The sequence below is a fragment of the Oryzias latipes genome, chromosome 1 (assembly GCF_002234675.1).
Source record: "Oryzias latipes chromosome 1, ASM223467v1".
In the NCBI taxonomy this organism is placed as follows: Eukaryota; Metazoa; Chordata; class Actinopteri; order Beloniformes; family Adrianichthyidae; genus Oryzias; species Oryzias latipes.
In genome coordinates this window covers 8,367,215-8,379,673 of record NC_019859.2, presented here as the reverse complement: position 1 = coordinate 8,379,673, position 12,459 = coordinate 8,367,215, and the positions used below count along the sequence as shown (strand labels likewise).

At 41.9% G+C, this 12,459-nt stretch overlaps 1 protein-coding gene across 8 annotated transcripts in view; it reads right to left on the bottom strand.

Annotated features, from left to right (window-relative positions):
- Nucleotides 1–1,269: 1,269 nt before the first annotated feature.
- The window catches only part of aiolos (zinc finger protein Helios), a 44,739-nt gene continuing 33,549 nt past the window's right edge, over nucleotides 1,270–12,459 (bottom strand). For all 8 annotated transcript variants that reach the window (XM_020713073.2, XM_020713052.2, XM_020713021.2 and 5 more), the window contains 4 exons: nucleotides 7,520–7,687; nucleotides 7,035–7,151; nucleotides 6,269–6,379; nucleotides 1,270–3,154 (listed from right to left, as the gene is read on the bottom strand). In XM_020713073.2, coding sequence (XP_020568732.1) covers nucleotides 2,541–3,154; nucleotides 6,269–6,379; nucleotides 7,035–7,151; nucleotides 7,520–7,687 — 1,010 coding nt within the window. In that variant the 3' untranslated portion in view covers nucleotides 1,270–2,540. The remainder of the gene's footprint in view (nucleotides 3,155–6,268; nucleotides 6,380–7,034; nucleotides 7,152–7,519; nucleotides 7,688–12,459) is intronic.

Below are 12,459 nucleotides of genomic sequence, written 5' to 3'. Positions count from 1 at the left end.
TCCTTTTTAATTTTACACATCCCATAGTGTCATTAGGCTTTATTTTTGCTTCCTTGAAAGAGCAAATAGGCCTTTTGTTTTCACTTGATGTTCGCATACTGTTGGCTCAGTAGTTGTCATGCGCCTACATGGCATAAGAATCTTACTGCAGCAATTTTAACAATTTTTTTGAGTACTTTCCCCTTTTAAGTTTCCAATATGTGGTCATTCGCAATTTGGAATGGTTTGCTATTCTCTCATTTTCAGTACCTGCGTAAACATTTTTTTGCGCTGCAACCCTTTCATTTGTTAACTAATGTAGCATAAACATTCTTTATCATTCATCACTTTTCATTACATTCTATTCTTATGTTTTTGTGTTTTTCCAGATCAATCATCAAAATAACATTTTTTTGCTGATGTGTTTATATCATTTTTCAATGTTGTGGGGCTTTTTTCTCATCTACACTGCTTTTTTGCTACATTATAGTGTTATTGTAGCATTGAAATGAACAGTCTTGGGGAGACTAAAGTAGATTTTCGGCATGTTTAGCCTAATAAAGTGTTATCAGATTCTGCTAACATTTCATTGGAGGATATCTACCTTTTTAGGATCAATAAAACCCCTTTAAGTCTATATTCTAATGAGCTTGTAGCCTTTTAAAAAGCATTTTGCATTGTTTAGCACCATTTTTCTTCTGATAGTGTAACATTAGCACACAAAACTGTGGTTCATTTTACTGTTAACCATTATGACAAACGGTACAATATCTGTGGTTCTTTCACCTGTTCATTGTGCATTTTCATGTTTTATTAAACACTTTTTTCTTGTTTATAGTAGATTTAAGTCCTCGTCTTCTAGTAAAATGCAGTGATTAAAGTTTATCTTTTTTACAGTTTCTTTTTAATCAGCCGAGTCATTTTACACTTTTTTAAACTATCTTTTAATATAAAATAGCACATTTTGAACAGCAAAATGTTCCCACCCAGAATAGAAGGATTTCTCCTTCATATTCGCATAAATATTCAGTGTTAACTTGACTCCTTGTTAGAATTTTTTAGGAAATGTCACCGTAATTTTTCTTAGTTTAAAGTGTAGCCACCGTTCAACAACTCTTTCAGGGTTAAAAGATGAAAAACAACATTTTTTTAAAGTAACCAAGACAAATTTTAGTTTGATCTGTCCCTTTCAGTCAGCAGATGTCCCCAAAGGCCTCTCACTTTGACTGAGCCTGGATGCATCCAAAGTCGTTCTGATTGAAAAAACAAAAAAAAACCTTGACTCATATGCAAAGTTTGGGCAAAACCTTTTTTTTTCTGAACCCAGCTCCCAATTTCACATCCCTAAAAAATACAAACTGGAGTTATAGTCCAATTTTTACGCCACCGAACGTCACAGGAGACAAACGCCCCAAAGAGAGACAAATATATTTGGAAAAAGAGAAGCAGAAACTTTTTTTTTTAATCTATTAGCAGAAATGGGTGACTGGGCTATTTTATCTAACACATGGAGTCGAAGCTGTGATGACAGTTCTCTCAGAAGTGTCACTTCTTAAAATTTCAAGAGAGAAAAAGGGAACTGGTGTGGATGTAGAGGACAGATAGCAAGGCAGCAGCTGGATGAAGCTCACAGTTTCTTCTGGTCTGAAGGCAGCAAGGCGTGAAGAAGTTCCTGCACTGCTGTGTGGGTGACGCGCATCCATGAGCAGACACAGCCCAAAAGATCCTGTTGGTATGCAAGACAAAAAACTCCACCCATTACAGCAAAAGCCTTTACTTTTGACTCGAATATCACATTTTTTGGGGGCATAAATAATCAGTTTAATCCTAATTTTGAAAGCATCCAGGTTTCCATTGCAACACGCAACTGTTCCTGCATGCAGTACCACCCTTCCACCAGCAGGTGGGTTAGAAAGCCCCTCGTCGTTTCCTTTCTTTGCAAACTGAGATGAAATGTCAACCCTCTCAGGATGGCTCTTTAGCGCAGGAAAAGCGACTCTGCAGAGCTGTGAGGCGTTTCTGCGCTGCAGGAGCGCCTGATGACTGAAATTTTGTGGAGGGAGAAACCATCGCTGCGTGCAGAGTGAAGTGATGTCCTTTGAAGCTGTGAACTGCACCTCTCAGAAAACCACAGCCTAAAAAAAGAGACATGTGACCTTCGAGATAATAGGATTTTTTTTTTTTGCAGTCTTGAATTGGCAACGTGCAAAGGAGGAAGGGCTGACTTTTATTTTTGCATCTTCACTCAGATAAACAGCAGTCAATGCACAATAAAAGCACTGGTATTTTTTTTGGGGGGGGGGTTGGCCTCTGGTTTGCATTTGCACGACTTTATGCTACAAACAGCGGCTGCAGTTTGGAACAAAGTCACATAACAGACCGTCTTTTCATATGAGTGCATGGTGGTTAAGAGGACCCGTTACCCTCCTACAACGTCTCCTCAAATTCTCACTCATACACTCAAAGATAAAGCTCAGCTCCCACTTCATACTTTCATTTCTGATACTACAGCTACTCGTATGAGTAAACCGTCATCTGTCCCAGTGGCACCTGTCTGCGAGCTACTTCAGTTCTAGGCGGTGCTCGCCGCGGGCTATGTGGGAGGAGAACTCATAACGGTCCCGGCTGCGGTGGCCGCACACATTGCACTCCAGCGGGTCGCGGAAGCCGTGGCACCCCATGTGGATGGTGAACATGACGTAGTCCAGGAAGATCACCCTGCAGTGGCCACAGGGGTACACGGACCCGGACGGCACCCCGGCCTCCCCGTCGGCCCGCATCAATCGCATGGCCTCCAGGGGCGACAGCGACATCGGCTGGGGGATGCCGTTCTGATGGCTCAGACCCCCCCCAAGCAGGGGACCTAAGCTGTACACGACAGGCTGGGACATCTGGGAGCCATCGGGGTGGAACGAATCCAAGCTGACGGGGGGCTGAGAGCCAAGGGGGAGACCCAGGGGCGGCATGCCCATCTTGTGGCCGTTGGTGATGATGTCAGTGCGATTCAATGGGATGGGATACGACCTGTGGGAGGGAGGGGGGTCGCTATCTAGGCCTGAGAAGATGGACCCCAGTTGGCCGTTGGACCCTGGAGAGCCCGGAGGATGCTCCTTCACATCAGAGCGGTGAACCAGATCCCTGTTAAAGCTCAGGTCCAGACAGACGCCGTTGTCACCTAAACCGATCACGCAAGCAGAGAAAACTCAATGAGGATCCACAACAAACACAAAAACAACAACAAAGCAAAAACAAAGACAGATGTTCCAGGTGTGAAATAAAAAAAAAACAGTTCAGTTTAAAGACCCACTACCATTAAAAATCCTGTTTTTGGGGGGTTTAACATGTTCTAATGATGAAGGACATAAATAATGAAAATTAACCTTTAAATTGCGTTTCTGAGAATGTTTTTAATCAAATCGTTGTGAATCAGGAGCTGACAAAAATGCACTTTGAAGAATAGCGTGTTTGTGGTGTAGAAAATACGCTGGGCGGGCCACAGGCTCCCTGCTCAGCTCCATTCTGAGTCATCCACTGGTAGACGACTAGATCCAAGTTTGTCTTTTTTTTCCTCGTCTGAGCTGGAATCTGGTTTAAAACTGTATGGCTGGATAGCTCCAATATTGCTCACCATTTTTGTTACACCGGTAATGTTAAGGTGGGGGTGTCAGGAGCTGTAAGCTAGCAGGCGAGTGTGAACAGAGGGCTTTCACTTATGGGTGATGAGAAGGGGGGAGGGGGGAGGGGGGGTTGTACCGAGCCAACAGTCCTGCCCGCAACTCAGAGGAACTACTGCCGCTCTGCAGAAACTATGTCCAAAGAAATGACAAGTTTTCTGATTTTGGATAAAAGCAGCGTAATCATAATTAAAAGAAGACTTTTAAAATAGATCAAAAGATGATCGGACCTGCCGGTTTGACATAAAATATGACTCAATTCTGAGAAGTGGCACTAAAATGCGTAAAAATGACCCCACAGGTTGTGACATTTTGTGACTAGTTGGAAACAAGGCTTGTTAGTTAGCTTAGGTTTCACTAAAGTTGGGGAGGTTTGGGGTCGACTTTCTTGTGCTGATTATATTATTACAGCATAATGAAGTGTTAGATTTTCCCATTTGTCTCTATTGAGTCACAGTTTAGTCTTAGAGTTTGCCTCAAACTTTTTTGTAATATAAAGACTAAATTGAGAACAGTTTGAGTCACCTGCAAGAATTCTGGGACTATTTTTAGAAAAAAAAATACATTTTACATGGTCAGGATGAGGAAATTGGCTTCAATAGTTCAACCCTATTCTTTTAGTGGAACTCCTGTTTGCAGATGATGATTTGATTTATTCAAGTGGATTTTCAGAATGGGTTTTGTAAACAATGCTCATTTACTTAAATGTCAGTTATTGTTTCAAAGCACCACAAGGACTATTTGATAGAAAGCAGGTTCATTGAAACTGTGAGGCTTCACTTAAACTTGTACACTGACTTGTAAGCTCTTCCCTTAGTTCAAAATAAACCACAATTTATTTTTGTAAGAAAGGTAGTCTTAAAATTTTTTTAAAAAATCTTTAAATCTGATGTTTTAAATTTCTGTAGGTATTAATGCTACGTTCCCACCCGGCATGTGACGCGTGTTCTTGAATGATCTCAAATCTTGCAAATTTTGCTCCAGGCTTTTTCTGTATATATATATATATGTATATATGAAAGACTTGGTGTCTTAGAACTTCGGCACAAACTGCATTTATTAATGTCTCATTCATGATCAATTTCCAAACGGTTGAACTAAAAGGAAAGTTGTGTAGCTATGCGTAAAGGTTAACAGACTTTTCCTTGGAAGTGGTTGTTCATACGCGCTTTGTCGGGCTCGATATGAATGCAGTTCAACAGATGAGGAAGAGATGACACAGAGCTGCTTCTGTCTTTTGCTCTGAAAGTAGGCTGGGAAAAAGTTTTACAGAAGCGTAGCAGCGGGAGCAAATCCTGCGGCGTGAGAGGACAGAGGAAGCAGACGGCGCTGATGAAGTGCAGCTGCGTTACACCAGTATTGACACACAGAGACACCTGCTCACGTTTCTCATCTCCTGCCTGCTCTTTTTCTCTTTCTGTGGTCGACTCTCTTACTTCTCTTTACCCCTGTAGTTGTCATAATGAAAGATCTCACTTCATTTGTTGAGCTGATAGACGTAGGAGTTTTTTTTCTTTTTTTTCTTTCTGTCTCTTTGGTGTGTGAATGTGTGCACACGAGCAACCAAAGGCGTGATTGCAAAACTACAACAAGCCAAAGTTGAGCTTGAATCGAAAGGTGAGAGGTGCCTGTTGAGAAGTACGCTCATAAAGTTTGGGAAATGGACGTGCCAGCTCAGCAGTTTACTCAAACTGCAAACTTTTGATCACTCATCGCCCTGGCTTATCGGCATTCAAATCAAAGCACAAACAGTGAGTAATTAACCCCAGAAATAACATGATCAAAACAAGTTTTTGGCCTTTTTTCTACTAAAACTAGTTGAATGAACCATGCAGGGTTACCTTCACCCACCTACCACTCAACTCCTGCAGAGAAGTTAGGGTGGAGGAGACCACTCAGTGCTGTGTTCAGCTAGGAGGTCTGCAGTCTGGTAGGAGATGGAGGCCAGCAAAGATAAACAGACAAGCAGACACCAAAAGGACATTTTTGTTTGTTTTAAGCGCAGAAACCAATTTAAAGCTGTTTCAGAAAGCAGATACATGTAAAAAAAAATTGAAATAATTAGAAATATATATATTTTTCCAATGACTTCATGATTATTGTTGCAAAGTAACATAAAGGTGCAGAAAAGCAGGAGCAGCAAAGGCCCTTTTCAAGCTCTGCTGAAACCACCTGGTTTAGGGGGTGGAGACTGTCTCTTGACGCCACCCTCTTTTTTTGTGAAAGCGTGGAACGTTAGAGATCAGTTTTACAAGTTGAGTCGTAGGTTGAGTTGATGCTTCAGCAAAGAGGAAAAGCCAAGGAGTTATACATTATGGGATGTGGAAAAGAAGAGGATTTTAGATGTTTGCTGGATTTCTGTGCAGCAAACGTAGGAGAATAAAAAGTTCAGCTGAGACACAAACAAGAACATTTTAGATTTTTGGTTTAGGAAAAAAAAAAAACTGATGGGTTGTTAAAAAAATATTCCAAAATAGAATAGTTTTTTCCCCCATATGATCTGGAAATTACTTCCCATGCAGTGGTCAAAAAAACAGAAAAAAAGCTCTAAATTAATATTGGGACGTCCAATCGAAAAAATTGATTTGATCGTGACTCCAAACCGTTAGTCTTACCGGTAAACTTCTGCGGCATCGAACTCTTCCGTTTGGCAACGTTGCTGGCAAGTCTGTCGAGCAGCAGCGCGCGCTCTGGGCCCATCTGAGACCTGGATGTGTGGCTGTCCTCTGCACCACAGCAGAGAAACATGAAAAAGAGACAGAGAAGGAAGTGAAGACCTCCTTTTTCAATCGAGGCAGATCGCGGTGAGCTGCAGCAGCTGCCTGCACGTCTGCGTCCTCAAACGGCAGGAGATATTAATTTCAAATCAGCGGTTCCATTGACCTCACTTCCTGATTGTTGTTGCTTTCTTCTCTTCACCGTTTTCCTCATCGGTGGAGGAGAGAATACCACAGGATGAGGATGTACTTCCTCACCACTTCGGCACTATCGAGCATTAACTTACGACATTTGGTGACCACAGAAAACAGAGCGCCGTCTGTGTCTTGCAATCTGAAAGTGTCCTGGCGGTACACGGAGGCATTTTTAAGGGGGGGGAAGCGATAAACCCTGATGCAGCCAGTTGCCCTATTTGGCTTCCCTTTTGCTGACATGAGCACAGCACTGAGCCTCCACACCACAGCCGCCATAACCTATTTCAGCTGGGTTCATTCATTTATTGAGGCCATAAAAGCAGCATCTTTGAGTTTTTCTTAGCTGGAGCTCACAGCCCGTCTGCCAAATGGTTGGTCGGAGCTCCACATCCCCGGTCGGAGGCTCACTGCGTCTTCCCCAAACTCAAATATTGACTGGAGTTGAGTCGGCTGCAGAGCGGCGGCTCACCTCTTTCCGCGCCGGCCTTGCTCTGGATGTACACATGACACCTCTCCCTGTGTTCTTCCAGAGAGCTCCTCTGCTTGTAGCTGCGACTGCAGTGGTTACACTTGAACGGCTTCTCCACTGTTGGTTAGACAGATGAGCATTAGAAACACGGCACAGAGGATGTTCTTTGTTTCCCACAGTGAGCGGGTCGGTTCAAAACAACGTGTGTTTTGGTGTCTGCGAGATAACAGCTGAGAGTGAAGTTTCCAGCACTGAGTGAGTCAGGTGTCATATGTGTAATATGTGCAGGGCAGCGCGTTACTGGAAGAGCCATGTACACTCAGCATGCCTCGAGTTTCAGGATTCAAAGAGAGAGAAACCAACATGAAAAAGCCAACCGCCATGATACTGTACACAGGTGCATACAGTATCAGTGCATTTCAGTGCCACACGTGACGCCCTGAGCGTGTGTGTGTGTGTGTGTTTAGAGTGCGGCTGGCAGCTACCAGAATGGGTGCGCAGGTGCCCGCTCAGGGCGTCACGGCGGCGGCAGGCGTAGCTGCACATCGGGCATTTGAAAGGCTTCTCCCCGGAGTGCAGTTTGATGTGGCGAAGCAGGTTTCCCTTCTGGGTGAAGGAGGCCCCACACTGACTGCAGTGGAAAGGCCTCTCACCTGGAACAAAAAAAGAGAAAAGGAGTCAGAAAATACAGAGTTTGCACAAAAACCTCATCTGCAAGCAGAGCCTCTTCCTCTGTATCAACTCACGGGTGTGATTTGCCCCAGATATTTGGCTAATTTTGAATCTATTTTCTAGAAATATGGGTGAATATAAAGTTTAGGTGTTCTACACAGTTTTTAAAAATGCGCTCTGATCACAAAGATCAAAATGTTTATTTGACATTTGTCCTTCTATCTGACGTATAACTAGTTAATTATTTTGCTGTAGTTCTACTACATTAATAGCTCTCGATCTAAAGAATGCAGCACCAATATTGTTGGATCAGAAAATTAGCTCTGTATCTCACCCTTTTTCTGATCAATAGCTCTGTTTTTATTTAAAGTCCCACTCCGATCATCTTTTAATCTATTTTTAAAGTGTTCCCAGTGGTCTTTTAATAACGATGTTGCCGTTTTTAGCCAAAACATAAAAAATTGTGATGTTTTCTTTCTCGTTCCATTGACGACGCCTGTTGCAGATGTCAAAAGTCCCCTGCTAACCATGTTCACATGTTTTGGTCATGTCCGGAGCTGCAACAGTTCTGGCTCTGTGTGTTTAACGTGCTATCGGGAGCCTACACCTACCATATTACACCTAATCCGATCACCGCAATATTTGGAGTCGCCCCTGATGATGCTGTACCAGGCACGATGAAACAGGCTTTGGCTTTTACCACTCTGCTGGCCCGTCGTTTGATCTTACTGAGCTGGAAAGATCCCCGACCCCCTTTTAATGTCCACCGGCTCCGCGACGTGAAACTTCGGTTCTCACTCAGAGGCTCAATTAAATCCTTTCAGGCCACCTGGAATCCCTTTCTACAGTTTGTCAGTACCATGGTCTTACCTTCTGATTAAAACTGAACGACATTCATGTTTTCTACTGATTTTCCTTCCTAAACTCATAATTGTACTCAAATTACATTCTTTTTTTTATTTTTATTTATTTATTTTATGTTTGGCCAAGTAAGGAAGGGGAGGGGGGGTCTATCTTGGGTATGTGGGGTGGGATTAGGATGATAGAGTGGGAGGGGAAAAGGTTGAAGGGTTTGGGGAGGGGGGGTGACATTCCTTGATTGTTTTTTGTTATTCAAAATTGTAAATATTTTTCACTTGAATGTCTGTTATTACAAAATGTTCAACAAAGAAAGTTGGAGAAAAAAAAATTGTGATGTTTTCTGGGACATAGTCTCTGCAGGAGTTCTTCAGTCATTCCCCCCTGAGTTGTGGGCGGGACTGCTGGCATGGTGCAACCCCGCCCTCCCTTCCTCTCCCCATTGCTCAGAGATCTCTGTTTACCTTACACTACCCACTACCTTACAGCCCCTCACACCCCCCAACCTATTATTACTAGTGCAACAAAAAAGACGAGGAATTTTGGAGCTATCCAGCCGTCCTCAGACGAGGAAAACAAAGACGTACATGGATCTATTTGTCTACAATGAGAATGGAGGAAAGCGTGGCCTGCCCAGCGGATTCTCTACATAAAAATACAATGTCTTATAATGTCATTTTTTAGTCTGCTCCTGTTTCACGGCGATTTAATTAAAGAAATACTCAGAAATGCACATTTAAGCTTAATTTTCTTTGCCGTCACCTGATTTCAAATATAGCCGAGCAGCTACCTGCTAGTTTTGCCGAAAAACGTGCATTTGGGTAACAGCGCGGATGTGTGTAGTCTTACAAAGCTACATCTGTCTTGGATGAAAACATTTTAAAATAAAAAACTGCATAAGTGTTGTTAAAACTGAAATTTATTGCTTTAAATGTTGGGTGGGCTACTCAGCAGATACTAAGATTTAAAGGTTAGCCTTATTGATAGTAATTATTAGCATGCTAAATTTTTAGCTATGATCTGAAAAGTGCATCTGATCTGGACCAAACAACCTGCAGAACGCGGAGTTAACTAATAATTCAGCTTTAATCAAAAAATGCATCTTAACTTAATGGGACAAGAGGCAGAAAGGACTAAGTTTCAACAAAACAATGGTAAGATGAAGACTAGAATACATTCTTGGAAGTAAAACACATCATGATGGGGCATGGAGAGGCTGCATTTCAGCTCATAAAATCCTATTTTAACCTCTAGCTAGCAGCTAAATAGTGAAGAATTTGGCTTTCACTTCAAAGATGCTTCCCTCTTGAAGTACAGATTTAGAAATTAATAAAAAGAGACAATTTTGTGAAGAATGAAAGGCGGTTCCTAAATACCTGATAATCTGAATTTAAGGTGTAGATTTATGCATAGCAGTTAGCCTATCAATATTTAGCTTTGATCTCAAAACGATTTAGATGAAACTGTGCGCATAACTTGGGCTCTAAAATGGTCAGAGCATAGACTGTATACAAGAACTGGACTGAGAGACCCCTTCCCTCTGGCGTTCCAGAAAAGAGGAAGTAGCCCAGATCCCATAGACTTTTACTTAGAAGTAAACCGCTATTACACAGTCCTTCTATTGGTCAGATTAACCATCTCTGCTCTGATACCTTTTTTTACAATTAGTTTGCTAATCCTCATTTTTTCAATATATTTTTTATTTAGGGTACCGGTAAGTTATTGAAGTTATAAACTCACCAATCAGATGCTTTAATGAAAGTTTGTGGTTTCATGTTCTAAACCTTTAATTGAGGGCTTTAAAGTGGTAGGAGTGTGGATTTAGAAACAGTAACTCAGACCGACTCATGTTGTCTGGCTTCAACATGGCAGCGTCCGTATTGTGAAAAAATGGCGACTGAATTGACTTAACTGGGGTTGGAGCTGGAAATAAGCCATTTTCTACAGGTCATCTCTACTCACTCAGTCCAGTTCTTATAAACAGTCAAGGGGTGAGACATGTCAGAGACTTTATACCATCTATGTCCTTTCTAGCTAGAAAACTAAGGTAACTTTCCCCAGAAGTCCTTTATTTCTAGATTAACTGTATGAATGTTGTGAATATTACCAAGAGTTACCACATTGGACTGGTTGAAAATTCAGAGCTGTCCAATCCTTTTTTTTTGGTCATCACCTGTTTGGGTCCCCACCTTTGATTACCCAGATCAGAACCTTGAATCACTGGATCAGGAAAATTTCAGATGTGTAGCTAACACCAGCCAACCAACTGTTTGTGATAATGACTTTGCAGAAAAACATGCTTTTTTTTTTTTTTTACACAATACTCACAAGTTGAAGAATTACAATAAACAATTGAGTTGGATACTTGGCTCCATTACATGTGGAGGTTCAGTCACAGATGTTGTTAACTACATTAAATATGTTATTCCAGTTATTTGATAAGCTTCAATAGAATAAAGACAAGCCGTTAGTATTTGGCAAACATTAGAGGGAACCACAGCTAGGATAATTAGATTGACGCTCAAAAAGCTAAGATATCAGTTGAACCATGCTGATTCATCTCCACGAAGATACTGGAAGAAGACACAGTTGGTTGTTTTATTGGCAGATGCTCATGCCTTGCGTAGGTTTACACAGAACCAAAGAGGAAGTGTGTGCTTGAGGTATTGATTTTTTTTTGCAAAGTCACCATGATAAGGGTCCTCACCATGAGAGACGTGGCCCCATTTTTTCATAGGATTCTGTTGCAGGATTTTCTTAGAAAAGACAGCTGGTGTAAATTAAAACCCCATTACCACAATTGGATTTGTTGTCCTCTGTTGCTCTGGTATGCTAGTTTGAGGACAGTTGGAAAACTGGGCACTGCACCTACCAGCAGGTAGCAGTTTTATCATCTTTGTAGTTTGGTTGTGGCTGTAAAAGAATCTGCCACAAAAATACAAGCCGAAATAGTGTGCAAATCACTTTGCTGTGGAGACCCACAAAAGGATTGGATAAAACCAATGTTTATTCATTCATCATTCATTCATCTTCTTAACCGTTTATTCCCTTTCCGGGTCACGGGGTTGCCGGAGCCTATCCCGGCCTCTTGGGCGTAGGCAAGGGATGCCCTGGACTGGTCGCCAGTCTGTCGCAGGGTAGAATATCCTCAATCACACATCCATTCACTCTCACACTCACACCTATGGACAATTTAGAGTTGCCAATCAACCTATGAAGCATGTTTTTGGACAGTGGGAGGAAGCCAGAGATCCCGGAGAAAACCCACGCATACACGGGGAGAACATGCAAACTCCACACAGAAAGGTCCCCCGTTGATGTTGTGTTTTTCATGTTCCCCAGCCGGGACTTGAACCGGGGGCCTTCTTGCTGTGAGGCAAGAGCGCTAACCACTGCGCCACCGTGCTTAAACAATTCCAATTAGCTCCTATAAATAGAAAGATCTTAGTTATACATATGTGACTCAAAAATGAACACAGACATCTGTGTTATTAACTTGATGGGGTTTGACTGATCTCTTGGCCAAAATTGAGAGAACTTTATAAATACACAACAGAAATAGGCTCAGGTTCCATAACAATTCTTAGAATTTGAAAAAAAAAATTAAATAAGCAAAAACTCTGCCAATGTGGGGTAGGAGACATGGTTTTACCAAGATAACTTATTTTAAGGGAAAATTTCTCGTCACTAAGAAATGTTTTGTTAAGCTAACATTATTTTGCTATTGAAAAACTATTTTTCTTGCAGGAAAGAAAATAAGGCAATTTTTTTTAACAAGCCTTTCTTAAGAGTGGGTTTTTGTAATGAACTTAACATTCTGGCATGTCAAAATTTTCTGCTATGTGGGGGCCTGTGTTTGCCCCTGGGCCCTGAATGAACTGAATCCACCCCTGAA